Here is a 27,032-nt window from a genome sequence, read left to right on the forward strand (position 1 = left end):
CGCAAGTGAGAAAGAGCGAGCGGCTGCTGTTGATATAACAAAGTTGCTTTTGCTCTGGTTTGTACTGCAGACAATGACCAGTTTTGCTAGATATCATTTTTTTTACTAATGTTTTGGTGATGTGTTTATGGCCGACAATAAAAAGTTTTGCTCAGTAAAGTGATGGATGGAATTCATGTCCTCAAAGCGTCTCGACAGACGTTACAATATTTGAACAATGATGATGAAACATGTTTTCTCTGTCGTGTCCGTGTTGTGTCGAAAATGTATTTGATTTTGTGCGTGGCATAGATTTGCCGTGCGCAGAGGACACTTGAGCAGTGCGCAATTGCACAGGCGCGCACCTTAGAGCAGTGGTTCTCAAATGGGGGTACGTGTACCCCTGGGGGTACTTGAAGATATGCCAAGGGGTACGTGAGATTTTTTTAAAATATTCTAAAAATAGCAACAATTCAAAAATCCTTTATAAATATATTTATTGAATAGTACTTCAACAAAATATGAATGTAAGTTCATAAACTGAACATCAAATCAAGTAGGCTATTCCATTCAGTACAATGCAACAATGCAACAATGCAATATTCAGTGTTGACAGCTAGATTTTTTGTGGACATGTTCCATAAATATTGATGTTATAGATTTATTTTTTTGTGAAGAAATGTTTAGAATTAAGTTTATGAATCCAGATGGATCTCTATTACAATCCCCAAAGAGGGCACTTTAAGTTGATGATTACTTCTATGTGTAGAAATCTTAATTTATAATTGAATCACTTGTTTATTTTTCAACAAGTTTTTAGTTATTTTTATATCTTTTTTTCCAAATAGTTCAAGAAAGACCACTACAAATGAGCAACATTTTGCACTGTTATACAATTTAATAAATCAGAAACTGATGACATAGTGCTGTCTTTTACTTCTTTATCTCTTTTTTTCAGCCAAAAATGCTTTGCTCTGATTAGGGGGTACTTGAATTAAAAAAATGTTCACAGGGGGTACATCACTGAAAAAAGGTTGAGAACCACTGCCTTAGAGGGAACATTGCTGTCAATTCTCTTGTATACTCTTTCATTCTAGACTTCTAGAGTGTTTGATTATCACATCACTCTAAATGTATAGACTATAAAGTTCACAAACATAAAGAGGGATCCTAGTGGGCCAGGTCAATCTTTCCTTATCTCTAAACTAAAACTGGGGAAATGTGTAGAGTGTTCTGGGCTTCAGACATGATTTTGTGTCAGAATTCCTTGAGGAAAAAATGCCTGGTTACGCTTTGTGTATGTAGTGTGTGTCTTCCTTGGTTTACAGCTATGTTGTTATTATGCTGTTTGTTACTTATGTATGTTATGTTGCAGCTATTTAAAATAGTTTTGTCAATTTGTTCAGGCCAGAAACAAATTGGCCCTTTGAAACATATCTTTGTCTTTGTGTGTTTTATGTAGACCACGTTGCTTAGCAGAGTTCAGTGATGCAAATGCATGTCAAGTTGATCAACAGATTGTATTATTCTCCACTGCAATAACAGTACTGACATGAAGGCATACTTGCCAACCTTGAGACCTCCAATACCGGGAGGTGGGGGGCCTTGGTCGGGGGTGGGGGCGTGGTTGGGGCGGGGGGCGTGGTTAAGAGGAGAGTATATTTACAGCTAGAATTCACCAACTCAAGTATTTCATATATATATATATATATATATATATATATATATATATATATATATATATATATATATATATATATATATATATATATATATATATATATATATATATATATATATATATATATATTTATTTTATTATATATATATAAATAAAAGAAATACTTGAATTTTAGTGTTCATTTATTTACACATGCACACACACACACACACACACAACACTGATCTACTCATTGTTGTACTTGAAAGTACAATGCTTTGTTAAGGGTTGAATTGTCCATCCTCTTTCTATTCTCTGTCACTATTTTTCTAACCATGCTGAACACCCTCTCTGATGATGCATTGCTGTGTGGCACGCACAAAAGTGCTTTCATCAAATGCACGAGAGTGTGGAATCTTCCATCTCTCCCTAGAATGGCCCAAAACCGGTCAATCCTTGCTTCCTGGGGAAGATCTTCCCTGGCAAGCAATTGGTACTCCAGTACTTGTACCCGGAGGCTGGTCAGGTCCAATCGCAGCTGCGGCAGACTTTTTTTTTTTGGGGCGTTGCCTCCAGCTCCGGCTGAATACCGGGAGTTTGTTGGGAGAAAATCTCTGTCGGGAGGTTGTCGGGAGAGGCGCTGAATATCGGGATTCTCCCGCTAAAAACGGGAGGGTTGGCAAGTATGCATGAAGGCTAAAAGGGCATTATTGGGAGCCTTAAAAAAAAAGAAGAAAAAAAGAAGTACCGTATTTCCTTGAATTGGCGCAGGGAATATAGTATTCGCACGTGTAGAATTACTGCCGGGTCAAACTCGTTTCTCAAAATAATTAACGCATGCTTGGCCTTATCGCCGGTTCATTATTAACGCAAAAACAAATTTGTTTCGCAAAATATTAATTTTATTATCGCATGTCTATAATTTTCGCCGGGTCAAACTCGTTTCGCAAAATATTTAGCATATGTCTAGAACTTCCGCCGGGTCAAATTCGTTACGTCACGAGTGACGATTTACCTGTCCTCATTTTCAAAATGGAGGAAGCTGATTTCAGTAGTTTGCAATCGCACAAAGGAAAAAAGATAGAGTTATTCAGTAGGATTTAAGGTCCAAGCTATTGAATACCGGTACGGTATGCTAAAAAGAACAGTAAGCAGCTATGTTTTATTAATATACCGTACCTGCGTGTGTCAAATACGGTATGAGTCATTAAATGACTCCCGCCTCCTGGTGGTAGAGGGCGCTAGTGATCCTTCTTGCGACTTCCGGTACTGCAGAAGAAGTGACAACACGCAGCAACAGATGGTCTTTTTTTCTCTCTCGCCTGAACTTTTAACATGGAGGATTACATACCGGTATCTAAAATAAAACAGTTTTCTAAACTGGACTTTCAATCGAAGCAGGAGGTAATAATTAAAGGAATATCTCCATCGTGACAGAGAGACTTTTAAAACTGAAGAAAGAAAATAAGGAAGACTTCTATAAACAAGTTGTCGATGCTTTTGGTCAGAAGGAGCTGCAAATGGACTCCATTTATAAGTACAGGTAAGACCATAATAACGTTTTTTTTATTAAATATGCTTTTCATGATGGTATGCTTACATCACACTCAAAGCGCACGCCTAAATTTACCGCATTCCTTTTGGTAAACGCCGGAGTGAGAAGAGGTTTTAAAATAATTACCGCATGCACGGCCATTCCGCAGGCTTCCGGTAAACGCCGGAGTGACAGGAGGTTTTAAATTAAAGGCCTACTGAAATGAATTTTTTTTATTCAAACGGGGATAGCAGATCCATTCTATGTGTCATACTTGATCATTTTGCGATATTGCCATATTTTTGCTGAAAGGATTTAGTATAGAACAACGTCGATAAAGTTCGCAACTTTTGGTCTCTGATAAAAAAAACCTTGCCCCTACCGGAAGTAGCGTGATGACGTTGTCAGTTGTTCACTCCCTCATATTTTCCTATTGTTTTCAACGCAGCTAGAGCTATTCGGACCATTACCCCAATAATTTGAGCGAGGATGAAAGATTCGTGGACGAGGAACGTTAGAGTGACGGACTAGAATGCAGTGAAATACATATTTTTTTTCGCTCTGACCGTAACTCAGGTACAAGCTGGCTCATTGGATTCCACACTCTCTCCTTTTTCTATTGTGGATCACGGATTTGTATTTTAAACCACCTCGGATACTATATCCTCTTGAAAATGAGAGTCCAGAACGCGAAATGGACATTAACAGTGACTTGTATCTCCACGACAATACATCGACGAAGCTCATTAGCATTAGCTACGAGCTAACGTGATAGCTACGAGCTAACGTGATAGTATCTGTCTCAAATGCAGATAGAAACAAAATAAATAAATCCCTGACTGGAAATAGACAGAAGATCAACAATAGTATTAAACCATGTACATGTAACTACACGGTTAATAGATCTCAGCCTGGCAAAGCTTAACAATGCTGTTGCTAACGACGCTAAGGCTAACTTAGCAACTTAGCAACCGGACCTCACAGAGCTATGATAAAAACATTAGCGCTCCACCTACGCCAGCCAGCCCTCATCTGCCCAGCTCATCAACACCCGTGCTCACCTGCGTTCCAGCGATTGACGGCACGACGAAGGACTTCCCCCGATCATCCGTGCGGTGGCCGGTTAGCATCGGCTAGCATTGGCTAGCATCGGCTAGCGCATCTGCTATCCAAGTGAGTAATCCTTGTTGTGTTGCTACAGCCGCCGCTAATACACCGATCCCACCTACAACGTTCTTCTTTGCAGCCTCCATTGTTCATTAAACAAATTGCAAAATATTCACCAACACAGATGTCCAGAATACTGTGGAATTATGAAATGAAAACAGAGCTTTTTTGTATTGTATTCAATGGGGTACCAATACTTCCGGTTCAATGATTGACGTCACGCGCATACTCATCCTCAGAAGGCTTTTTCAACCGGAAGTGTGGCGGGAATTTTAAAATTGCACTTTATAAGTTTACCCGGCCGTATTGGCATGTGTTGCAATGTTAAGATTTCATCATTGATATATAAACTATCAGACTGTGTGGTCGGTAGTAGTGGGTTTCAGTAGGCCTTTAATTAGCGCCCCTGCAGCTATTCAAGGAAATACGGTACCTAATAGTTACTTTTCACAGTAACGCATTACTTTTTGGTGTAAGTAACTGAGTTACTTTTGAAATAAAGTAACTAAAGTAACTGTAACTAGTTACTGGTTTCCAGTAACTAACCCAACACTGTGTATATATATATATATATATATATATATATATATATATATATATATATATATATCATAGCATAGTTTTATTGATGCTCATTACAGAGAAAACTTGCTCACAAAGATATGTAGTTTCCCATACACTTTAGCGAAAAAATAGGAGGATGATTATTTTTTTTGGAACACTCTGCTTCCACTTTTCGCTTTTTGCACAGAAACATTTTGTCAAAGCACGAGGTGTTCAAAGAAAAATACGTCAAATGGCAGAATTTACATTGGGTCGAGGAGGAGGAGCCGCAGCCCCACTTTACTGTGTACCTCTTGCTTTCTCGGCTTGCGTATAAACCATTAGCTTGGCTAACAGAATTGCTATTGGTACATCCAGTGGACACATTAACAGCAGCAGTTCCTTTCATTTAAAAATAAAGCTCATTTCCACTTACCGTATTTTTCGGACTATAAGTTGCAGTTTTTTTCATAGTTTGGCCGGTGGTGCGACTTGTACTCAGGAGCGACTTATGTGTGGAATTATTAACACATTACCGTAAAATATCAAATAATATTACTTAGCTCATTCATGTAAGAGACTAGACGTATAAGATTTCATGGGATTTAGCGATTAGGAGTGACAGATTGTTTGGTAAACGTATAGCATGTTCTATATGTTATAGTTATTTGAATGACTCTTACAATAATATGTTACGTTAACATACCAGGCACGTTCTCAGTTGGTTATTTATGCGTCATATAACGTACACTTATTCAGCCTGTTGTTCACTATTCTTTATTTATTTTAAATTGCCTTTCAAATGTCTATTCTTGGTGTTGGGTTTTATCAAATACATTTCCCCAAAAAATGCGACTTATACTCCAGTGCGACTTATAGATGTTTTTTTCCTTCTTTATTATGCATTTTTGGCAGGTGCGACTTATACTCCGGTGCGATTTATACTCCGAAAAATACGGTAGCTAACTAATCTCGCTAGCCGGATTAAACCAGTTAGCGGGCCTGATCCGGCCCACGGGCTGCATGTTTGACATCCCTGCTGTAAGCTTTATGTGCTGATAAGCTGATTTGACTGACATATACAGTCGTGGTCAAAAGTTTACATACACTTGTGAAGGACGTAATGTCATGGCTGTCTTGAGTTTCCAATCATTTCTACAACTCTTATTTTTTTGTGATAGGGTGATTGGAGCACATACTTGTTGGTCACAAAAAACATTCATGAAGTTTGGTTCTTTTATGAATTTATTATGGGTCTACTGAAAATGTGACCAAATCTGCTGGGTCAAAAGTATACATACAGCAATGTTAATATTTGGTTACATGTTTGTTGGCAAGTTTCACTGCAATAAGGCGCTTTTAGACCCATAATAAATTCATAAAAGAACCAGACTTCATGAATGTTTTTGTGACCAACAAGTATGTGCTCCAATCACTCTATCACAAAAAAATAAGAGTTGTAGAAAGTATTGGAAACTCAAGACAGCCATGACGTTATGTTCTTTACAAGTGTGTGTAAACTTTTGACCACGACAGTATACACAATGAGTAGAGAAGAACCGTAGCAGAACAAGATTGGTTGACATTGATGTCTACGACAGAATACAGTGTTTTGTTGTAGTAGATAATTCAAAACAGTAGAGCAGCAATATTGAACTAAATCGTTTTAAGGGCCACATTACCAAAAAGTTAAAGACCTGACTTTTCTCTTCACGAGTGTTATTGTGTACATTCCGAAGAACCGTCGTCCTCTACAGTGCACTTTTGGTTTGGTCTATTTGTTTTGTCAGAGTTACAAAAGCACCCTGCTGTTTTTAAGAACCTCCTTCCAAAAAAAAAGCTGCTCAAAGATCCCCTCTGAAATACGTGAACGACATAAATCATGAAAAAAAACGTGTAACTGCCAAAATGAGAGGACTTAAAGGGGTGCCTTGAGGAAGGCCTCAGTTATGTAAACAACCAATGTGGCCCCAGTGTTCTCTGTTTACGAGCAAGGTTCTAATGTCAACGCAAGAATCTGCCAATGTGTTTACAGTGGTCCAAGATCCTCTATACAACAGGATCACTCTAGTGTTTTTAGGAATTTTCTGCAAAAGTGTTTGTCTCTCAAGTTTTGAACTGAACTCGGGGCCATTATGGTGTCTTTCCGGCTTGACGGCTTTGGACCATGGGCTTCCAGTTGACTAGCCCTGCATTAGAGCATTCCAGTCTCAGAGGATCTTTGGCTGATGTTTTTGTAGTAGATCATTAAAACAGACTAGGGATCCATGTTCAGGGGACTAGTTGAATCAAGAGCGATGTAATGCAGTACTCGTCAACTAAAGGGCTGTGACACATCTCACATCCCAGTCAAATTTGATGAAGTATCTTACCTTCTCGTAGTAACGAAGCTCATAGTCCAGTATTATACCATTGGGCTGCTCTGGTTGCGGCCATGATAGTGTGAAACTACTCATGGTGGAGCTGATCTGGTGCAGGATGGGAACAATGGAAGGAGCTGTAAGGGGAAAAAAAAACAAAAAACAAAAGATCAAACCACCTTTTAGAGGATTTTCTGGTAACAGGAAGTACTATAACTTTTACAAACACTGTCTGATACAATCAGTCTGTTTTAAATGGCCGGTAATCACACAGCCACCATGCAGGAGCTTGGATTACACGTGCAAGGCAGCACGCCAGACGATTCATTGGAGCCACGGGAGTAAGTTAGAAGTGGAAGTGAATGTATGATGTTATCACAAAATTAACATACCACTGCAGGGTAGATAATAATGTAATGACATTTCTGTCAGTCGTACCATAAATCATTTCATTTATAATAAATGCATTTATATGCTAAACATCAATCATTTGATTAATTTAACAAGTAAAAACAATGGTTACAATGGTTTCCTTAAAGGCCTACTGAAATGAATTTTTTTTATTTAAACGGGAATAGCAGATCCATTCTATGTGTCATACTTGATCATTTCGCGATATTGCCATATTTTTGCTGAAAGGATTTAGTAGAGAAAATCGACGATAAAGTTCGCAACTTTTGCTCGCTGATAAAAAAAGCCTTGCCTGTACCGGAAGTAGCGTGACGTCACAGGAGCTAGTATTCCTCACAATTCCCCGTTGTTTACAATGGAGCGAGAGATTCGGAGCGACAAAGCGACGATTACCCCATTAATTTGAGCGAGGATGGAAGATTCGTAGATGAGGAACGTTACAGTGAATGACTAGAGAGGCAGTGATGGACGTATCTTTTTTCGCTCTGACCGTAACTTAGGTACAAGCTGGCTCATTGGATTCCACACTCTCTCCTTTTTCTATTGTGGATCACGGATTTGTATTTTAAAGCACCTCGGATACTATATCCTCTTGAAAATGAGAGTCGAGCACGCGAAATGGACATTTAAAGTGACTTTTATCTCCACGACAATACATCGGTGACACACTTAGCTACTGAGCTAACGTGCTAGCATCGTTCTCAAATGAAGATAGAAACAAAAGAAATAAACCCCTGACTGGAAGGATAGATAGAAGATCAACAATACTATTAAACCATGTACATGTAACTACACGGTTAAAAATTATCAGCCTGGTAAGGCTTAACAATGCTGTTGCTAACGACACTAAGGCTAATTTAGCAACTTAGCAACCGGACCTCACAGAACTATGATAAAAACATTAGCGCTCCACCTACGCCAGCCAGCCCTCATCTTCCCATCAACAGCCGTGCTCACCTGCGTTCCAGCGATCGACGGTGCGACGAAGGACTTCATCCGTGGGTTTGGCGGCAAGCATCGGCTAGGCGTCAGGGTAAGTAGTCCTTGTTGTGTTGCTGTAAGTATTGTACTTAGCCGCTAATACACCGATCGATCCCACCTACAACGTTCTTCTTTGCAGCCTCCATTGTTCATTAAACAAATTGCAAAAGATTCACCAACACAGATGTCCAGAATACTGTGGAATTTTGTCGAAGAAAACAAGAGGTTTTTGTATCGGGTCAATGGGGTACAACCACTTCCGTGGATTTTGTGACGTCGCGCGCATAAATCATATCCAAAGGAGTTTTTCAACCGGAAGTGTGGCGGGAAATTAATTAAAATTGCACTTTATAAGTTAACCCGGCCGTATTGGCATGTGTTTCAATGTTAAGATTTCATCTTTGATATATAAACTATCAGACTATCAGGTCGGTAGTAGTGGGTTTCAGTAGGCCTTTAAGGTTAGCTTTTTTTGTAATTTCTCTTCCCAGGAATGGTAATGAAAAAAAGTTACAATTGAGTTGAAAAATGTATAATTTGCCAAGAGGCAAAGTGTACATTCAACAAGATTTTCTGCGTCACATGTTTTGCAACAATTTAATGTGAACAACGTGCAGACTGTTGATTAACCCCACTAGTCTACAATTTCCAGTTCATTCCAAAATGTTGTCCATTAGTCTGTCAACTCTCCATCATGCCTGCACTCTTTGGGGGCTGCTTTATTGAACAGAGGGAAGCAGTCATCCATACTGTGTGTGTGTGTGTGTGTGTGTGTGTGTGTGTGTGTGTGTGTGTGTGTGTGTGTGTGTGTGTGTGTGTGTTGTCATGGTGGTGGCAAATATAATCTCCTTGTCTGACTTGGACTGTAGGAACTAAGTTGTATAGTTCTAACAAGAAGTACTTCAAATTGTTTTCTTTTCACACGTTTTGATTTACGGACTCATTTTCTTCCTTTTCCCCTGAAAAATACGGTGTCATATTGGACGGCAGAATGAATTACCCCATCTTTATCTCTTGGCAGACAGTCACACTTGTGACATTTTCGGATCCAGTGCCTGCCTTGTCACGGCTGACAGAAGCATCAAGGCAGTTAAATAACATGGACCCTCTGCGTATGGGGAGAAAAAATACATTTTCTAATCTATTTGTTGTGAAATCTAGGCAGGTTGTCAGGTTCCTAAATGTCACAGACTCACCATAGATGTCATGAACATAGCAGGCAAGATTGGTCAGATGAGCTAGCTAGCAGACTGTGCCATTTGTTTACAACTGAATGGAATGCTAACGTGGGGGATTCCGACTATTTTGGACTGCCAGCAGTCGATCCACAGCGATCGTACTGCAACACAATATCTCAATGCTAACGAGGGGAAATTACACTTCGACTGTCATTTGCTTTGACAGTAGCATTGCTCGTTTGCGTCAAAACAGTTGTTTTTCTCACTACAATAGGGAAAAACCATCCTTGCCCAAGCACACCCTCCTGGTTTTGGAGTATAAATATTTGGGGTTTTGGCACCAGCCGCTAGACTAGATCTGAATAATTTAAGTCTAAAAATAGATCTGACCAATCTAAGTCTGTGAGCAAGAACTAATGAAGCCTACTCGGATGAGAGGTGAAACATCTTGTAAGACAAACCAAACAGTCCAGTTGCGATCGATTGAATGCCCTGACACTAGCTACCATACTATTTTTATCTGTTTAATCGAAATAAACCACCTTATGAGAAGGTCAATGGCTTTCTACAGTATATAAATACGACCCTTTCCCAAAAATTTGAATATCATGGAAACATTTATTTATTTCCATAAATCCATTCAAAACATGAAACTTCCATAGATTTTAGATTCAGGGCCCACAACCTAATCAAGTTCAAGTATTTAGTTGTTTATTTGTACATACTTAGTAACCTGACTCTCGCCAGATCCTTGGAGTTCGCTGAGCTCCACACAAGAATCTGGGAGTTCTCAATAGAAGATGTATTTCAGAAGGCGGGGCCTTGTAAAAAAAAAATCATTGTATGTGATTGGATAAACCACTTGTCCGTTATCTTGAATGACGTGCTACTTCAACCACTTGGAAGAAACTAGGTTAATTTTCTGCCATGGTGATGAGGATTAGTATCTTAGAAGCGGCTTCACACTGTGGATAGACAAGGCGTTCATCGCAGTTGACTCTCGAATTTGATCCGGTGTTTTGCCAAGACTAAGAATCGGCAAATGTAATCGTGTCTCCGTAAGCGTGCATCCCTTGTGAAGGAATCTGTCACGTGAGTACAATTTGTAGACATATAAACACTGGGACACAGCTGTTGTAAACATCGGCTGGGCTCGGCGGCTCATCCAGCGATCAGTTAAGAAAGGCAAATAACGGCCCCCATCCCCGACATCTCTACTAAATACGACACATGAGTATGCCTTAATACACCAATCTAAAAAGGGTAATTCAAAGATAAGTCCAATCAAACCTACTCATCGTCAAACAACTTGTGATCAGACAAGTCAGTTTGATTAAAAAAAGTCAGAAGTGTGTCGTACTGAATGGCATGTGTCGGTGTTTGTATAAGAGATTGGAGAATCTCCAACCCGCCATCTGCAGCCAAAAAAGTCCAAGCTCTACATTTTGCAGCTATCAGTCACTTGGCTGTCTGCCTTTTTACTTGCTTGCTACTCAGGCCTAGTCGCTGCTCCACCTGGCCTCTACTTGCTATCTTTCCCAATAAGTCTTCTCTTACTCAAAAGACTGCAAATGGCATCCTCTCTCAACTTAATGTCCCTTTTTATCGAGCTCTTAAATAACTGCTCCATTTCTATTCCGTCTCTTCGCCCTCATAGAGCCATTCTACAACCATAGTAGTTCTGTCAAAGGAAAATAACTACAGATTCTTTGCTTCCAATCATTAGAACTAGATGAGCTATTTTATAACTTTAATTGGTGTAAATATTTCGAGACTGGAGGGCTTGATGACTGGGCTAAGATGCAAATGGAAACAAATATTTGGGTTCCGTGTATCTTGTCAGTGTGAAGGGATTCTGTGGCATCTGCCTCCCTTGGCTCTTGTCGCCCTCCGCCCCTCGCCAGAGAGTGTGAGGGCTGAGCGTCACCTTGCTGCACTTCAGCCTCTGAGGATAGTTCACGCTCCAGTAAACAGGGTTAGGTCGGGCTGCCTGGGCCGCATTATCAATTACTGACCAGAGGCACAGCCTGTTCCTGACAGACCCCAAGGGAGGTGCATTCCGTGTCGAAATACCTGCAGAGGAAAAGGTTTGGGAATGCATTTGTGCCCTTTCATTTTTGCCAGACCACCACAAAACAACAGAAGGCTACGAGCTATTATATTTTCAGCATCAATATGGGCGCAATACGGGTCCATTTCTGTAGATTCTACAAGATTTTACCCCATTGGTGAGACCAAAAAGCCTTTTGAAGCAGTACAGTTTAGTACACTGCATTTTTCTGCTTTCCCCTTTTAAAGGCCCCCAAAATATCTGACTTGTACTGCCACAATTTCAACATTTTTTTATTAGGATACATTTTTTGGACCATGGGGCACACCGGATTACAAGGCACACGGTCGATGAGCGTGTCTATTCTGTTGTATTTTCACACAAAAGGCGCACCGGATTATGAGGCACATTAAAGAGGTCATATTATGATTTTTTCCTTACATGTAAAACACTTCCTTGTGGTCTACAGAACATGGAATGGAGGTTCTTGTAGCACAGATTATGTTTTACTGACCATTTCCAAGCCGCTTTCTGACCGTCTGTTTTATGTATGTTATGTACGTGGCTCCACTTCAACTGCGTCTTCTTCCCGTCATCCTTGTCGTAGTTGTTAGCGCTTCCACAGCGAGTCTACTGACAAATTAAGTTCGAACTGTACACTACTTTGTATTAGAAATGGCAACAGTAGAGGATGAATGCCCCTACAACAAGAGGATATAGGAAAAAAAGGAACTTCTTGACTATGGCACGAATGACAATAGCGAACGCGCACACATTTTCAGGACTTATGCAGTTCCAGAATACACATCAACAGGAACAAAAAAGGTAAGAAAAGTTAGTTTTGCATTATAGGGCAAAACAAAACACCAGATAATGTCTCCTAATAGGTACCTATTTGGGGTACTTCTACACACATCATAATTTTACCCGTATGTTGAAGCACAGTACGTCTGACTATGGTAGCTATAATGCTCCGATAATCCATATAAGGGCTGTGGCGTCGTAGCTTACCATAGTTGTACTAAAACATTTTGACAGACTTTTGAGCGCTGTGTGTAATGTTCTATATTTTCAGATTTTGATTTGATTTGATTTAGATTTATTGGTCCCCATTGGGGAAATTCATTTTCACTGCCGTACATTTAAACAATAGACATTACACATCACCAACAAAAATAACAAAAAGACATCATACATGACCAACACATTTACAGGCTTGTCAGACAGGTCGGCCGGGCCTGCTGTTTAGGGCGGCTTATATTCCGGAGCGACTTTTAATCGGGAAAAATACGGTATACATCTCTATAGCCTGAAGGTATGACGATACATATTTGTCAGACAAGGGAACAGATACCATCTTACACTCTGGTCAATATAAATGGGAAAAAAATGGCCAATGATCGGCTTCGTCCAACCCGACCGATTGTGAGAATTGAATGTTAAACTATATAGTGCTGCTCTCCTGTGTGCAAAGCAGCAATATGTCTGTGTTAAGGGTGAGGTTCAGTCTAATGTCCCCTCCAAGTGTGTCTCCCACTGTCACCCAGGGACATTGATGCTGACAATGATTGGTGACCGTGCTGTTCATTCCACGCCCCTCCCATCCATTCCTCCGCTGCTCTACTTTTTTATCTCGCCCAACTGGCTGCCACTGACTCTTAATACAGAGCTTGGCTCACTATTAATCAAAGCCAAAGACTCTTATTGTCTGGATATGACAGAAAGAAGAAGGGTTGGAAGTAAGAGAGAATGAATGAGGGAATAAAGGAACAAGTTAAGGAAGTGGGAAAATCCTCATTTTTTATTCGCAGATATTCTTAGGCCATTTCTACACTAAAGTCATTTAACCCCTTAAACAAATAATTATTTAGCCTAAGCCCCGTTTCAGCCACACTAAACCAGCGTTTAAGGTCCCCCTCCTTGGACAAATTTTTACACGGGTAAGTCAGCCGTATATTTCTTGAATCTCCGGCACTTAGCTTTGTATGGACTCATTGATCGTTTACAAACTGAGTTCGGAGAGGAAGTGACGCCAGAAAGACTGCACCCCACACAGGTAATGATGTCAGAAAGACCGCGCCCCACACAGGAAGTAACGCCGGAAAGAACGCGCCACAGCGTGTTTCTTAACAACCGAAGCTAAAAAGATGGAGGCTAGTCATCCAGACATGCTGTGTTTATCCTTCTTTTACATGTACAGACGCTTAAGGAAATCACAAATCAATACCTTAAGAGAAAGCGATTGCAGCTATTTTGGGTACAACACTTCTCAGACGGCAAGAGAACTTTCGCAACTGTGATTCTATTTACCGAAAGATGTGATACAGGCAGTGTGTGACTAACAATATTGATTTATGGATGTGACTGTTAAATGGCCAGGCAGCGTGCATGACTAACTCCGCCATTAGTGCCCAGCTGAAAGATGGAACCATCCCCTCGTGTCCCAAACAACTGCTGGAAGATGAAGATCCGGTCCCTTTTTTTTATTTTGGGTGACCCAGCTTATCCCCTTTGATTGATTGATTGATTGAAACTTTTATTAGTACAATTGACCACTAAATGGTAACACCCGAATAAGTTTTTCAACTTGTTTAAGTCGGGGTCCACAAAAATCAATTCATGGTACAAATATATACTATCATCATAATACAGTCATCACACAAGTTAATCATCAGAGTATATACATTGAATTATTTACATTATTCACAATCCGGGGGGTGGCATGTGGAGGGTTTGGTTGATATCAGCACTTCAGTCATCAACAATTGCATCATCAGAGAAATGGACATTGTAACAGTGTAGGTCTGACTTGGTAGGATATGTACAGCGAGCAGAGAACATAGTGAGTTCAGATAGCATAAGAACAAGTATATACATTAGAAATACATTTGATTATTTACATTTGGTAATTTACAATCTGGGGAGGTGGGGTGTGGAAGGGGGAGGGTGTTAGTTAAGGGTGGAAGTTATGGTATGGTATTATTTGTATTTAGTTTTTTTGTCATAAAAAATACAATCATGTGTGCTTATGGACTGTATCCCTGCAGACTGTATTGATCTATATTGATATATAATGTAGGAACCAGAAATATTAATAACAGAAAGAAACAACCCTTTTGTGTGAATGAGTGTAAATGAGTGTAAATGGGGAAGGGAGGTTTTTTGGGTTTGGTGCACTAAGCAATAATAACATAATCCTTACGTAGCACAATGAAATGTTTCATTTCTATGATATTAGAGGCTTCCTCGACCTTCTTGATCAAGTTAATTGGTAAGGCTATATATTACAAGAACACAACATGAGTCATTTAAAAAATATATTTTCAATAGAACAGCAAGGACAGAGCGAACAAGCACATACATCCATCCATCCATTTTCTACCGCTTGACCCTTTTGGGGTTGCGGGTGGTGCTGGTACATTTTGAAAATAATAATAGTAGTACTTCCCTCAGCTTATGAGTTCCCAAGTACACATGTTTTGTTTGGGATATGAGCTGTCTCTCAGCTAATAGTTACATTATGCATCAGGTTAGCAAACATTTGGGCACGAGCCTCCCCGCTACTAGTTGGGGTAGCAAATGTCACAGTGGACCCTGTAAGATAGGACCAAAGCCTCCAGTGTCTGACTCGCAAGTACGTTAGATAATAGCTAGCAGGACTTACCTTACCATATTTTCCGGACTGTAGAGCCGCACCCACTAAATTTTAAAAGAATAAAATATGTTTCCATGTATTAGCCACACCGGCCTTTAAGCCGCAAATATATATGTTGTGAATTGAGTTATATACACAGACAGATTTTGTAAATATTTATTTACATACCGTATTTTTCGGACTACAAGTCACAGTTTTTTTCATAGTTTGGCCGGGGGTGCGACTTATACTCAGGAGCGACTTATGTGTGAAATTATTAACATATTATTGTAAAATATCAAATATTATTTAGCTCATTCACGTAAGAGACTAGACGTATAAGATTTCATCGGATTTAGCAATTAGGAGTGACAGATTGTTTGGTAAACGTATAGCATGTTCTATATGTTATAGTTATTTGAATGACTCTTACCATAAAATGTTACGTTAACATACCAGGCACGTTCTCAGTTGGTTATTTATGCGTCATATGGCGTACACTTATTCAGCCTGTTGTTCGCTATTCTTTATTTATTTTAAATTGCTTTTCAAATGTCTATTCTTGGTGTTGGGTTTTATCAAATAAATGTCCCCAAAAAATGCGACTTATACTCCAGTGCGACTTATAGATGTTTTTTTCCTTCTTTAGTGTGCATTTTCGGTCGGTGCCACTTATACTCCGGAGCGACTTATACTCCGAAAAATACGGTACCTTAATTGTTTCCATACGATGTCTTTAACACGGCAGTAAAGTGGCTAATCAAACCAAACAGAAGTCATCGTCATGGACCCGCTAGCTGCAGAGGCTAACTCTCCAATTAGCTAAACAGACTCAATAACTCCATGGTGAGATTTTGGTAAACTTACTAAGGAATTTGAGAAACTGAAACAATACAAAAAAGAATGCCGTTGTAAGTTAATGATACTAACACACACTTGTAAACGTGCTAGCATATTAGCTACTGCTAACAATGCTAGCTTGATTACATTACGATAGCACGTACAAATATGCTTGAAAGCACTCCTACAGACATCACACATGGGACAGTTTTGTAAGTATGAATAGTTTTAGTTGTATTGTAAAACTTACAAACATTGCTTGAAGTGATGAATGAAGAATCCGTACGAGTAGTAACGGTATGGACAACTTGAAGACGGAACGGCCCTTGTACTTCCGGTTCGAAGTACGAAACAGAAGTACAAGTGCCCTAGTGCTGTAGACATTCACCCCGCAGCATCTGCAGTGAGCGAACTCATCCAAAAGATGGCGCCATAGCATCAACTGTACTACATCTTTTTAGTGTCTCTGCTTGTGTTAAATGAAAATTATTTGTTGAACATCGGGGTGTAAAATGTATATCTAAACAGAGGACATTTATCCATGACAATATGGAGAAGCTGCCAATCGTCTGACGGACAAGTAGCTCACAAAATACACCATATCATTTGGCTCTTAAAGGTACAACAAATGCTGTACATTATTATTACTTTACTTATAAGACAAGTGTAGCTGTTCTATTGTTTTGGTGCAATATTCACTATCTAGAAGATCATTTTTGGGAACATGGGGGACATTGATTAGAGTGATTTGCGTTACAAGCTCCGTCACAGAACCAATTTAAGCCGTAAGCCAAGATACACCTGTATGTGTCTATTTGATCGAGGGTGCCGTGGGTTTTTATTCCTTGCATTATTTTGTCTTTATATTGATTTATTTGATAAAAGGTGACATTAGAAGGTTATCACCGCAAAGACTGAAGAATGCAAAGTAATAAGATGAGAAGTCCTTTCAGTAAGTAAGATACTCACTTACACAGCAAAGAGGTACATTTAAAGCGACATCCTGCTGACATTTCAGGTTGTTGCCATCGTGTTGAATTTGTGGTCTTTGGTTTGTAACTCTGGCACATCCCTGAGCCAAGCGGTGTCCTAATAGGCGCTCAGTGTGTCAGGAAGCCAGTGCCGTGTAGACACGTGCCGGCATTTGTTATGTCACGCACTGGTTGAACAACCAGCCTACCCATTAGTGATGGCTCCGAGGATCAGACTCTACATAACTAGGAAGACCCGGACATTCTTAAATGCAGTACCATACACACATGATACAAATAGCACAACTGTTTATTATCGGCCATAACCACACCAAAAACATTAGTAAAAAACTTCTATCTAGAAAAACTGGTCATTATCTGCCATACAAACCAGGCCAAAACCAACTCTTTGACATCCGTCATTTCAACAGCAGCCGCTCGCGCTTTCTCACTTTCACCAACACACACACTCATGGCACTTAGGCAGTGATGTGTTTATGGCCATACAGAGAATCGAACAACTCCAACACCACACATAAAGTGTAAATTCCAGGTCTTTACACTATGACTCCACAATCAGATGTGTGCATGTTCTATTGTTATTTAGTAAGAATGTTCATTCATTATCGTGTGTATACATATATATATATATATATATATATATATATATATATATATATATATATATATATATATATATATATATATATATATATATATATATATATATATATATATATATATATATATACACTACCGTTCAAAAGTTTGGGGTCACATTGAAATGTCCTTATTTTTGAAGGAAAAGCACTGTACTTTTCAATGAAGATAACTTTAAACTAGTCTTAACTTTAAAGAAATACACTCTATACATTGCTAATGTGGTAAATGACTATTCTAGCTGCAAATGTCTGGTTTTTGGTGCAATATCTACATAGGTGTATAGAGGCCCATTTCCAGCAACTATCACTCCAGTGTTCTAATGATACAATGTGTTTGCTCATTGGCTCAGAAGGCTACTTGATGATTAGAAAACCCTTGTGCAATCATGTTCACACATCTGAAAACAGTTTAGCTCGTTACAGAAGCTACAAAACTGACCTTCCTTTGAGCAGATTGAGTTTTTGGAGCATCACATTTGTGCGGTCAATTAAACGCTCAAAATGGCCAGAAAAAGAGAACTTTCATCTGAAACTCGACAGTCTATTCTTGTTCTTAGAAATGAAGGCTATTCCACAAAATTGTTTGGGTGACCCCAAACTTTTGAACGGTAGTATATATATATATATATATATATATATATATACAGTATACACACACATACATACATACAAACTGTATATATATATATATATATATATATATATATATATATATATATATATATATATATATATATATATATATATATATATATATATATATATATATATATACATATATGTATATATATATATATACAGGCACGTGCACACATAGGGCCCTATGGGTGCTTGAGCCCCTGCCCTTTTTTGCCTCGTCTTAAAAAGTGCCCTCTGCCTGTGTGTGTGTGTTTTTTTTGTTTTTGTTTTTTTTAAACAACATTAATAAATTCCTGTCAGGGATATAAAAAAAAACAGCAGTACAAAAACTCCACGTTTTCTTGTAATACGGGGTTGTTTGAGCCTGCCGCTTCTGCCAGAGAGAGAGAGAGAGAGGGCGAGTGAGTGAGTAAGTGAGAGGAGAGAGAGCCAAGTTACTGCGCCCCTCAGGAGACGTGACAGTGGAGCAACTTGAACCTGTGAGTTATGGTCTAGTCGCCATCCACTTATTCAGCATCTAATATGGGTAATATTTCAGAAAAACGCTGTATTATTCTATTATTCAATGTGTCAGCTTCTGTTTTTGCCGGATGTCAGAGCACGGCGCATCAATTGAGCACGGCACATCAAGTCCGCACAGAGCAGAGCGGATCGTGCGGGACAGAAAGTAGTGTACAAAATACAAAATAAAACATCGGGTTGATTTTCAAAATAAAATGCACTGTGTTTACGGCGGATCACATTTCTCTCACAGTAGAGTTTTAGATATAAAGTTTATTGTGACTTTGCTATTACTGTGTGGGTTAACAAAATAATAATAATAATAATAACAATAATAACAATAATAATAATAAGAAGAATGATAATGATAATAATAATAATTATTATTATTATTAATAATAATAATAATTTCAGCATTCTGGGGATATAGGATGTAGGTTATTTGTTAGGAATATTACCATCTGTATTTAAACTTCATTCATGTTGATTATGCCTGCAGCACAATGCCAAAAGAAGAAAGGATACAGCCCTCTACTGGCCCCTGGTCCATATTTTTGGTTCTGTATTGCGTTTCAGTTGTTTAGTCTGAGTATTAAGTGATAAAGACCATAAGTTACAACTTGATGGTGTTTTCATCAAGTTAAGGGAAGAAGGACAGATTTTCACATTGAAGTTTTTTCAATTTGGGTATTTATTTTTGTATTTTTTTTCAAAGTTCATGTTGCACTGTTCAATGTTCTTAAAGTGCTTATCTTTAACAATAAATAGCCTAATAATAAACCAGTGTTTTGTTGCTTTTCATGTCTTCCAAGCCTATGATAATGTGAATTAACTCATTATGACCATAATTTGTTGACACAAAAGTAATGGCAATAACTTTTACCTACAAAGGACACACAGCTAAGTAGTTAGCTTCCTATTAGCAAATTTAATTTTACATTAATTTCCATATTGTGTAAAGGACCAAAAAAAAAAATCCTGCCCTTTTCTGACTTTGAGCCCCTGCCCCTCTATAATCATGTGCACGTCCCTGTATATACAGTGTATATATAAATGTTGTTACTAGATTACAGAAATGCTCATAAAAAGATATATTTTAAAGACAGAAAGCTACAGGAATGTACACTTTATCCCATGCTTACATCGCATTGTGCAACGTGTGAATGTTTTAAGGGGAACTAAATGTGATCTCTGAAAGGAGTACACATTATTTCCAAAGCATGACCCCCACCCAGACATACAATACTAGTACAAAGCTAATAAAAAACAAGATTGTTTTGGTTATTTTCATTGTAAGTGGGCCAAATCACTTATATTAGAAAATTAGCTCACTGAAATGACTGGTGTCATTTGATTATAATAATAAGACATTTAAAGGGGAACTGCACTTTTTTGGGGAAGCGGCACCTCGTCCATGTTGGTGATGTGTTTGTCTGCAATTTTTTTTAATTTACAACGCACATGGCAGCACTATATGCTCACTGGGGGCGTGCCTTCAGCGTCCTCTCTCACCTGAAACCTTCACCCTTTAACGTCCGCATGCTGTCCTCAGTCACGTCCGCTTTTCCTCCATATAATGCCTGTTTCAGATGTCTATGTTTTTGTATCTGTCTCTATTTCAAATAAACCTCTATAATAATAATGATACACATATACAAACAAAGAAAAATTGTCTCAAAGTACAAACATTTAATTCGCCTATTGTGTGCATCGCATACGAGCCTTTTTGTGCCCGGCAGCACATCCATAGTGGGCGGGCTGATCGATCTCTGGTGCTCAAAGTTTGTCAGCACATTCTGCATTGTCGACACTGCCTCCCCGACTCCTTTCTTTTGCTGTACGCCAAGAAGATTATCTGACAAGGGGAATTCTATGTTGTGTTTTATTAAGAACCATTGTAGCAATCTGGCTGTTAAAGTTAAGGAGTTTTGTGATTTCAAAGTGTGAGTGCACCACATAGCTAGTGACAATGTGGGTGCATGTTGGCAGGACCGCTGCATACAGGAAGAACAGTTTAGCTTGTTGTTGTTTTGGCTTTGTTATTAAATAAAAAGTTGATCCATCACCCCTCCGTTATGTTAATTTGAGATACAGGACTGTATGGTGCTTTATATTGTTTTCACAGTGTCCCAACTTTGACTAAAGTGTGGACTTTAGTTGAGGCTGGAACCCATTATTGAAGAATAAATTTGTTTGGATAAACAAACTTTTCTATTTACGAACCCTGTTAATTAATCGACAGTGTGAATTTGATTGTCATTAAACAGAGAGCATTGGTTGGTTGCAAATAGCAAAAGCACTGTTGATTTAGTCTCAGCTAGTTTGCTGTCGAAAGAAGACAACATCAGTATCTATGTCAAGTTGAGCTACATTCCTGCCATGAGCAGCATAATTTTAGTTGCATTGAAGCAGAAGTTCCAGAACACTCAGACGTAGATTGTACCACACCTTTTAACATGGTGACAAAATAACAATGAATCAGCCGCCAGTGTCTCCCAATTTTAATTCATGAAAAATATAATTACAGTAAATGCCAAATCCCTCAGGAATATTGTAGTTCAATCTTTGGCAGCGCTGCACGCCTACTTGCAAAAGTGATGGGCCCGTAATAGGGGTGACAACGTTCGTCTGATCACCTTCCATCTTTTTTCTCCCCTTTTAAAGTGTCTGGTTCTTCTCCAGACTGATTTATGAAAGAAAGTCATTTGTGAAACAAACCATCCGGCATGTCAGGTTCCAATTAAATGCCAAAGTTATTTCATTCCAATGACATATGTAATTGCAGGGAAAACTTTCAACGTTTTTTTGTCAACATAAGCAAGAATAGATTTGGATATTTTTAATATATTTTCTTTCCCAGAGAATTCAGCATCTTCAGTGTCCCCTTGTGTAACAGCAACAAGGCAATTACATGGCAACAAAAGGCCACACAACGCAGGACACCGTCCTGGCAGATTACACTTCATTACTGCTGCCGAGTGCAACAATAGACATTGGCATTTCTTAGTCTCCATCTATCTGTCAAGCGTGCTATTAGCCTGTCAAAGCACCATTAGGCCACCCTGGTAAAAAGACACTTTTTCTCTTCAAGTTCCTTCACTGTCATGGTTTCTGTTTGGTTGCCTTCCCTCTAACTCATTCTTCATTGATCGTCAAATGTGTCCTGGTCTGCTCAATTAACTTATTCAGAACTGGAATTAGAATGAGAATCAGTGTTTTTGGCTAAGTATGTTTAACACACAAGGAATTTGACTTGGTGCTCTCTTCGTTCAATGTAAACAATACATATTAAAGGCCTACTGAAACCCACTACTACCGACTACGCAGTCTGATAGTTTATATATCAATGATGAAATCTTAACATTGCAACACATGCCAATACGGCCGGGTTAACTTATAAAGTGCAATTTTAAATTTCCCGCTAAACTTCCGGTTGAAAACATCTATGTATGATGACGTATGCGCGTGACGTCAATAGTTAAATGGAAGTATTGGTACCCCATTGAATCCAATACAAAAAAGCTCTGTTTTCATCTCAAAATTCCACAGTATTCTGGACATCTGTGTTGGTGAATCTTTTGCAATTTGTTTAATGAACAATGAAGACTGCAAATAAGAAAGTTGTAGGTGGGATCTGTGTATTAGCGGCTGGCTGTAGCAACACAACCAGGAGGACTTTGACTTGGATAGCAGACGCGCTATCCGACGCTAGCAACCGACCGCACGGATGATCGGGTGAAGTCCTTCGTCCTTCCGTCGATCGCTGGAACGCAGGTGAGCACGGGTGTTGATGAGCACATGAGGGCTGGCTGGCGTAGGTGGAGCGCTAATGTTTTTATCATAGCTCTGTGAGGTCCTGTTGCTAAGTTAGCTTCAATGGCGTCATTAGCAACAGCATTGTTAAGCTTCGCCAAGCTGGAAATTATTAACCGTGTATTTACAGGTCCATGGTTTAATAGTATTGTTGACCTTCTGTCTATCCTTCCAGTCAGGGGTTTATTTATTTAGTTTCTATCTGCATTTAAGCACGATGCTATCACGTTAGCTCCGTAGCTAAAGTGCTTCGCCGATGTATTGTCGTGGAGATAAAAGTCACTGAATGTCCATTTCGCGTTCTCGACTCTCATTTTCAAGAGGATGTAGTATCTGAGGTGGTTTAAAATACAAATCCGTGATACACAATAAAAAAAGGAGAGAGTGTGGAATCCAATGAGCCAGCTTGTACCTAAGTTACGGTCAGAGCGAAAAAAGATGTGTCCTGCACTGCACTCTAGTCCTTCACTCTCACGTACCTCATCCACGAATCTTTCATCCTGGCTCAAATTAATGGGGTAATCGTCGCTTTCTCGGTCCGAATCGCTCTCGCTGCTGGTGTAAACAATGGGGAAATGTGAGGAGCCTTTCAACTTGTGACGTTACACTACTTCCGGTACAGGCAAGGCTTTTTTTTATCAGTGACCAAAAGTAGCAAACTTTATCGTCGATGTTCTCTACTAAATCCTTTCAGCAAAAATATGGCAATATCGCAAAATGATCAAGTATGACACATAGAATGGATCTGCTATCCCCGTTTAAATAAAAACAATTCATTTCAGTAGGCCTTTAACAATTAACTATAAACAAGTACTTTAATAACTAATATGTGCAAGACTAAAAAATAGAAGTGCAGTGGTGAATAGAGCAAAGCCAAAAGATGATGACATGAACATGTTTACACAGTGACCAAATAGAGTTATTTTATAGTGTTTATCAGATTGAAAGCCTGGGGGAAGAAACTGTTCTTATGACGGGTTGTTTTGGCAAACAACGATTTGTAATGTCTGCCGGAGGGGAGGAGTTAACAGTTTGTGACCAGGGTGTGAGAGGTCTGCAGTGATGCTACCTGCCTGTTTCCTGACTGAACCTGTACAAGTCCTGGATGGGGGGGAAAGTCAACACCAATGATATGTCCTGATTGTCCGTTGTGTGTCCATATTTGTTGCAGATACAGACCAGACTGAAACAGACTGAAATATGGAGGTATAAAAATTAACGTCCGTTCCTGAGGCAGTTTTAAACCTCCCCTGAGGTGCAGTCACTGGTGTAGAGGAAGAAAGGCAGTGGGGAGAGAACATACTGTACCGATGAGGTCACCAGTGCTGGATGTAATGCTCCCCAGCCTTACCTGCTGCCTCCTGTCAGTTTGGAAGTTAGTGATCAACTGACAGGTGGAAGCCAACACTGTGAGCTGGGTGAGTTTGCGGTGCAGGATATACGGAATGATGGTGTTAAATGGAGAGCTGTAGTCCACAAACAAGATTCTAGTGTAGCTCCTTGGGGAACCAAGGTGATGCAGGATGTGGTTCAGTCCCGTATTGACTAGAGCTTCCACGGACCTGTTTGCCCGATAGGCAAACTGGAAGGGGTTGAGCAGGGGGCCTGTGATGTCTGGTCACTTTGGCTCCTCACAGCTATAATAATGCCTCTGACCCCACCCCGAAGCTAGATGAGCCCACCACCTTAAGGCTCTTTAAAGGGGCCCTATCATGCAAAAGCATCATTCTTACCACCTGCTGTTGTGCATTTGGGAACTGCATAAGTCCCAAAAGTTTGAAATCAAAGCGTGGAGGCATTGCAGAGATATTTATAGAACAATCTTGCCTTCCTTCCTGCTTCCTCCAAACGGCCTGGTTGTAATGTGCACAGTTGGTTACGTCACCAGTTGGGAATATCGTCAGCGTATTATCCATATATAGCATAAATCTACCCAGACTCACTTGCTTGCATCCACCATTGTTAGTTCATGCACACACATCTGTTATTTGGACGACAAAATGCTCAAGATGATTTAATGTGTATATTAATGATATGTTTAATACATCCAAAGTACTGAAATGTATACTATTTGCAGACGACACAAATATATTCTACAGTAGTGATGACTACAATGAGCTCATAAATACAATAATTCACAGAACTAAACATAGTAAAAAAATGGATGGACACAAATAAATTATCCTTGAATATAAATTTAACTAAGATAGTGATGTTTGGAAATCGCAAAATAACGTCTGAACAGAAAATAATTGATGGTACCCAAATTGAAATCATAAATGAGAATACATTTTTGGGAGTAATAATTGATAGTAAACTATCATGGAAACCTCATGTCAGACACATTAAAACAAAAATATCCAAAAGCCTCTCAATTATAAACAAAGCAAAACTATACCTCAATGAAAATGCACTCGTACTCTATACTGCACCTTGGTACTCCCATACCTTACGTATTGTGTTGAAGTATGGGGGAATACTTACCACAACACAATTTATCCTCTGATTATATTACAGAAAAAGCAGTGTGGATCATTCACAACATTGGTTATTTAGAACATACTCATAATCTGTTTATGCAATCAAAGTTGCTCAAATTTGATGATCTTGTATATAATACATCAATAATCTTATATAAAGCATTTAACAAATTATTGCCGCCTAATCTACAACGTTTTTGTGTGTCTGTATGCGGAGTAAAACTATGGGACAAACAGGACTTACAACACAAGCAATGCCAAACTATTAATCAATTTAAACTAGTATACAAACATAGGGTCTGGTTCAAATATAGAGATGAGAGTATTTAATTTGACGTGCTGTTGTACTCTGTCTCAAAGTGTTAACATGTGCTCAATGTTTCCTTACCATTATTGCAATGTTGTCTATTACCATTGTTGGTATTTTGTCTATTACCATTGTTGATATATTCATTCTTCTTACATTGTTGATACAAATTATTGTTACAGTGTAATAATTATTGTTACATGTGGTAATGCCACTATGGTACACATGTGTATAATCCTTAAACAAAGTAACAGTGAAACACAATGTATTAATCACTGAATTGAGAACTGGGTGTGGGATTAAATAAATGATCTTCTTCCCACTCCCTTTCAGGCAAAACTGGACCATCATGCTTACATACTGTACATTACCTTTTGCATTATATTAATGTATATTATTACATGTTGTCAATCGTGTACTTTTTTTTTATGGCATTGCCTGAAATAAATGAATAAATGAAAAAATAAAAAATGAGAGATTCAATTTGAAGAACGAAAATGCTGTTATTGGTTGTATTACTCAACACAGGACACAATCCGAACCTCCAGTCCCATCTGAAGAAGTAAGAAGTGCCTGGCTAACTTTTTTGTTTTGTGGAAATGTACCTTCAACTGTGAAGAAGTTGCTTTGAGTGTGTTCCAAGAAGAGTTCTGCTTCACCCACAAACTTTCACAAAAATATACTACTTTTAATGGCAGGCTCTGTGACTACTATCTATGGCAAACGGAGAAGACAATGAAACGGTAAGTAATAACAGTAGGTTAAAAATGTGTGAACGATTCGTTAGCAATGTTAGGTCGAGTTATCTCAGGGCATTCAATCGATCGCAACTGGATTGTTTGTCTTCGAAGATGTTTCGCCGCTCATCCGAGTAGGCTTCATCAGTTCGTTCTCATAGACTTAGATTGTTCAGATCTAGTCTCGAGTTGTTGTGTAGTTATCTTAGCCTTCCACTGTAAGACAATAGCATCACCATCCTCTGGCAAAATAAAGAATGATTTTCCTGAAACCTAGTTTTAATTGGATCAGTGCCTACTATGTTTGGCAATGGATGAGTAAATCATATAATCCGTTATTACGTTCACGAAGTGGGCCCGTGGCGTACCTTATAGCATTGAGCCTCTAATTGTTTACAACTCTAAACAGCCGTTTAGAGTTGTAATAAGCAAAGTTATTTACATCATACAGAGTAAAAAAGCCTTCTTTTGTTAATATGCACATATATACGTCAAGGATCTAGCATTAGAAAGTTAAGACACAGTAGAAGTTTAACTTCAGCCAGCGTGTATAGTTCCAGACCTGTACGCCAGCCAGGCTTCCTT

The 27,032-nt window shown here is 39.0% G+C and overlaps 1 protein-coding gene across 2 annotated transcripts in view; it reads right to left on the reverse strand.

Moving 5' to 3' along the window:
• Positions 1 to 27,032, reverse strand: part of LOC133630939 (ephrin type-B receptor 1-B-like) — a 341,365-nt gene that overhangs the window by 127,703 nt on the left and 186,630 nt on the right. For both annotated transcript variants that reach the window (XR_009821371.1, XM_062022818.1), the window contains exon 5: positions 7,256 to 7,380. Coding sequence is in view for 1 of the 2 variants with exons in the window: in XM_062022818.1 (XP_061878802.1) it covers positions 7,256 to 7,380 (125 nt within the window). In the remaining variant the exon portion in view is untranslated. The remainder of the gene's footprint in view (positions 1 to 7,255; positions 7,381 to 27,032) is intronic.

Source organism: Entelurus aequoreus, linkage group LG16 (genome assembly GCF_033978785.1).
Source record: "Entelurus aequoreus isolate RoL-2023_Sb linkage group LG16, RoL_Eaeq_v1.1, whole genome shotgun sequence".
NCBI lineage: Eukaryota > Metazoa > Chordata > Actinopteri > Syngnathiformes > Syngnathidae > Entelurus > Entelurus aequoreus.